Here is a 4426-nt window from a genome sequence, read left to right on the forward strand (position 1 = left end):
TGAGGTATTGGAGTTTTTGTGTTCAATATTTGTTTTCCCATTAAACTTGGATGCTATTGTCAAAAAGATGGTAAGAATTCAGGTACAAGAACTTGGTTTGTTTTTTATCAGTTTTTTTTTATTATCTTTTTTTATATTTTCTCTCTTCTTTCATTTATTTGGACATATAGTCTACACCAGTGATCCCCAACCAGTGGCTCGGGGGCAACATGTTGCTCCCCAACCCCTTGGATGTTGCTCTCAGTGCCCCCAAACCAGGGAGTTATTTTTGAATTCCTGACTTGGTTATAAGTTTAGGTTGAATAAAAACAAGATTCCCTACCAAATAAAGCCCCCTGTAAGCTGATAGGGTGCATAGAGGCCCCTAATAGCCAATCAGAGCCCTTATTTGGTACCTCTATGAACTTTTATGGTGCTTGTGTTGCTCCCCAAATCTTACATTTTAAAGTGACTCATAAGTAAGAAATGTTGGGGGGCCCTGCCCTACAGCATCACTGCAAAACAGGTCAGAATCCAAGATTCAAACACCATATCATCCTCACTTGGTGCTGCCAACTCCTTAGTCCAAGGCTGATGCATGCAAACATTCTATAATCTATATCATGGCCCTTTGCACTTTTTAGTCCTTGTTTTTCCAGTTGTGCCACAAATTGGATAGATTTTTTAGGATCACTATATACAGGAGTTCCATCAGGCCAAAAAATCTTTTAGTTTATCCTGATACATCAGTGAAAATGTAATATTTATAGAAATTAATGACTGTCAATGTGTGTGACTGATATAATAAAAACTTGATTTTTTTTTCTTTTTTACTTCAGTCATTTTTTCAATTTTTTTTTTATGCTTGAAAAATTAGATATTTTTCCGTATTATTAAGAAATGTCACAGTGACAACTCTAGGCTTGGCTTTATGCATGTCTTTAATTGCAGCAGTCCTGTTTAGTCTTTTCAGCAACAATCCATAGAGATACTATTAGGTTCAGGGAGAGACCCAGCCTGAGTCTGGCAGTGAGAGAAGCGCTAATGCTGATGGGCCTGTAACTGGCAGAACTGGCACTTTGGCTCTCTAGGGAGTGTGTGTGTGCTGTGCCTGCTGGGAAATACTCAATTAACTCTGTAATCACCCCCCATTCATTTCCTGAGGGAGTCCATTAATGGGGATAAAAGAATGGGAAGTTAAAGAGTTAACAGGAAGGTACTGTCTAAATAATGAACTTGCCCTGTCCTGTCTGATACAGGGAGATAAAAAAAGTCCCACTGGTTATAAAGTGAGAGAGAAAACTTTAGTTTCATTCCTGATTCCAGCGATGGCGGCTGCTGATCTGAGAGACGAGCTGAGCTGCTCCATCTGCCTGAGCATTTATACTGATCCGGTATCCCTGCCCTGTGGCCATACCTTCTGCCGGGGCTGCATTGGGGTAGTGCTGGGTTCCCAGAAGATATCAGGAGATTATTCATGTCCTGAATGTATGAAGAAGTTTCGGAAGCGCCCTGCCCTGCACAGGAACAGAGCTCTGGGGAACATAGCAGATCGATTTCGTCCAACTGAGACGGGGGAGACTGGGATCTTCTGCACTTACTGTCTCCTCTCTCCTGTACCTGCTGCTAAATCCTGTCTTCTGTGTGAGGCTTCTCTGTGTGATACCCACCTGAGGGGGTACTGCCAGTCAGCAGAACATGTACTCACTAAGCCCACTGTTTCCTTTATGGGGAGAAAATGTTCTGTACATCACAAGGTTCTGGAGTATCACTGCTGTGAGGACTCTGCCTGTATCTGTGTGTCCTGCTGCCTGGCCGGGGAGCACCGGGGCCACAGGGTGGAGCTGCTGAGTGAGGCCTCTGAGAAGAAGAAAGAGAAACTGAGGAAAGTTCTGGAGAAACTGAGCCCAGAGAGAGAGGAGACTGAGAGAGGAGCCCAGAGGCTGCAGGAGCGCGGGAGAGAAGTGGCAGAAGTGGCAGCCGGTGAGACAGAGAGAGTCACTGCCCTGTTTAGGGGCATCAGGGAAGAGCTGGAAGCCCTAGAGAATCAAGTCCTTGGTGAGGTGTCCAGGCAGAGAGAGGAGCTTTCTCTTCCATTCAATGAACTGATCAACCAACTAAAATTTAAGAAGGATGAGCTGTCCAGGAAGATACGTCACATTGAGGAGCTGTGCAACATGGCGGATCCACTCACTGTCCTACAGGAACAATGGGAATCCCATGGAGCTGCCTTTTGTGGGGCTGAGGGGTCAGATACTGAGGGCAGAGAGAGAGAGGATACTGAGGGGGCAGATAATGAGGGCAGAGAGAGAGAGGATACTGAGGGGGCAGATACTGAGGGCAGAGAGAGAGGGGGTATAAAGGTCCCGGCTGTAGGGGATCTGGATGTGGTTCGGATCTCAGAGACATTACTCACAGGCTTAGCTGGGATTGTGACTGGGGTAAAGGGAAGGATCTATGGGCAGGAGGCTACAGGCCTGTTACTAGATATAAACACGGCTGGGAATGATGTATCTGTATCAGGGGACGGGAAATCTGCTTCCTACTCATTTACAGCCCAGCGTCGCCCACAAACCCCAGAGAGATCTCAGGATGAGCTTCAGGCTTTAAGCACCAGGAGTTTCCCCTCAGGGCGACATTACTGGGAAGTGGAGGGCAGTGAATCAGGGGACTGGGGGGTAGGGGTGGCCTATCCCAGTATAGAGAGGGGAGGGCACAAGTCTAGGATTGGGAATAATAACAAGTCCTGGTGTTTGTACAGATGGGATAATAATAACTATACAGTGAGACATGACAGGAAAGACACCCAGTTACCCCACGTCCCTTCCTGCAGGAGAATCAGGATCTCATTGGACTATGAGGCCGAACGCCTGTCCTTTTATGAGCTGAGTGAGCCAATCAGGCACTTACACACCTTCACTGCCTCCTTCACTGAGCCCCTTCATGCTGCATTCTGGGTAGGTTGGGATGATGGTGACTGGGTGAGAATCATTAGTTAGGGCCCTGCCCACTGCCCAGCAGGAACCCCATTCCCAGAGCTGCCTTTAGCCCTGTGATGCCTGGAAAGGAAGGAAGTTTCCCATTTTAATTAAGGAACTTAGCTTAATTCAATTTCTGCCCGACCTGAATGGAAATGGAATTTATTGGATTAAACACTTTTTAAAGCATTTCCCACATGGCTGTGTATGTGAGTGATTATCGCAGAGGTCTCAGTTAATACATTTGCAATGGTCCCAGTTATATCCATATAAATCACAAGCCGGCATATTAACCAGAGGGTGAACAGCCAATTCCCAGTTACACAATCACTACTCTGCACTCGCCGGGAACCTGCCTGTTGGTAACAATAACTGCCGGCAAATACAGAACATTATGCAGAGGTGCCACAGGGATGCAGGGCACTTTATATAAATGTACCAGGCTGATAAGTCCAATGCCATGTTATTTACTTTAGCAGAGTGCCATGTTTAGCCAGTCATGATACCTACAGCTCTTTATCAGCACAATCATGGGGCACCCTAAAATCTGGGATCCAATGCAGCTGCATCACTATCCTTGCCCTTTAGCCAGTCCTGCTATAAGGGGCTGTTCCAGGGCTGTTTCAGGCTGCTAAATATGCTGTATTTAAGGCACCCCATGATAGGGTTAAATTGCTTAATGCTGAATTTATACAAATTTTGTTTTAAATCACGAAGGTCTGAGAAAGTATTATTTCAGTTGTTATGATTATCCTCATTATCTTGTCTGTGTCCAAGTTGCTCTGGCCTTGATTATCTCAGCTAATATTCAAGGCTAAGAGATCATAATAAAGCTTCAGTAGCTACTTTAATAATTTCTGTATTTCTACTAATAATTGCAATGTACCCACCCATGATACGTAAGCATAATGGGATGTGTTTTTCTATCTACTATATAAGTAATATCAAAACAAAATAAAGTTGAACTTGTTTGCAATACACATACTGGTTGTATCGTTTGTACAAGTTCCCTGATCAGCGCACATGCGCAGACGATATCAGATGTTTCGCCGACACACAGATTTAAAGCGAACCGGATCGTGACTGCTTAGATACAGTGCAGAGAAGCACAGACAGAGTTAAAGAGATTAACCCTTACAGTTTGGTGTCAGAAATGTGGGATCGGCAGGAAAATCCAGCGGTAAGTAGAATTTACATCTTAATTGATGGTTTTCCTCTTACCTCTGGCTCTTCCCTACAAGCCGATTTAAAAAGGGTACAGCTAGCAGTCTAATTATAATCCTCTAGGGTAGAGGTCCTCTAGGGTAGAGGTTAAACAGTCTCTAGGGTAGAGATGTGATTAAAATAGTCTCTAGGGTAGAGATATAGTTAATAAGAGAATAGGGAATTCTCAGGACGTGTGTGGGAAACATTATTTACTGACTGATTCGTCTCTGCATGTGTATCTCTGTGTTGTACCTGTAACTGTA

General features: G+C 44.6%; 1 protein-coding gene across 1 annotated transcript; it reads left to right on the top strand.

Annotated features, from left to right (window-relative positions):
- The first annotated feature begins 361 nt into the window (after window positions 1–361).
- On the top strand, window positions 362–3693 carry LOC116408235 (E3 ubiquitin/ISG15 ligase TRIM25-like). The gene is made up of 2 exons (XM_031894990.1): window positions 362–2257; window positions 2336–3693. Exons 1-2 carry the CDS (start codon window positions 1155–1157, stop codon window positions 2976–2978), a joined length of 1746 nt encoding a protein of 581 aa, XP_031750850.1. The 5' UTR covers window positions 362–1154; the 3' UTR covers window positions 2979–3693.
- Window positions 3694–4426: the final 733 nt, after the last annotated feature.

The sequence above is a fragment of the Xenopus tropicalis genome, chromosome 1, assembly GCF_000004195.4.
Source record: "Xenopus tropicalis strain Nigerian chromosome 1, UCB_Xtro_10.0, whole genome shotgun sequence".
In the NCBI taxonomy this organism is placed as follows: Eukaryota; Metazoa; Chordata; class Amphibia; order Anura; family Pipidae; genus Xenopus; species Xenopus tropicalis.

What these genes read in the sequence shown, in the direction of transcription:
- LOC116408235 (XM_031894990.1), top strand. Translation starts at nt 1,155, where the DNA reads ATGGGGATAAAAGAATGGGAAGTTAAAGAGTTAACAGGAAGGTACTGT. An exon ending in GAGGGCAGAGAGAGAGAGGA is followed by an intron (nt 2,258 to 2,335) that starts TACTGAGGGGGC and finishes AGAGAGAGGGGG; the next exon opens with TATAAAGGTCCCGGCTGTAG.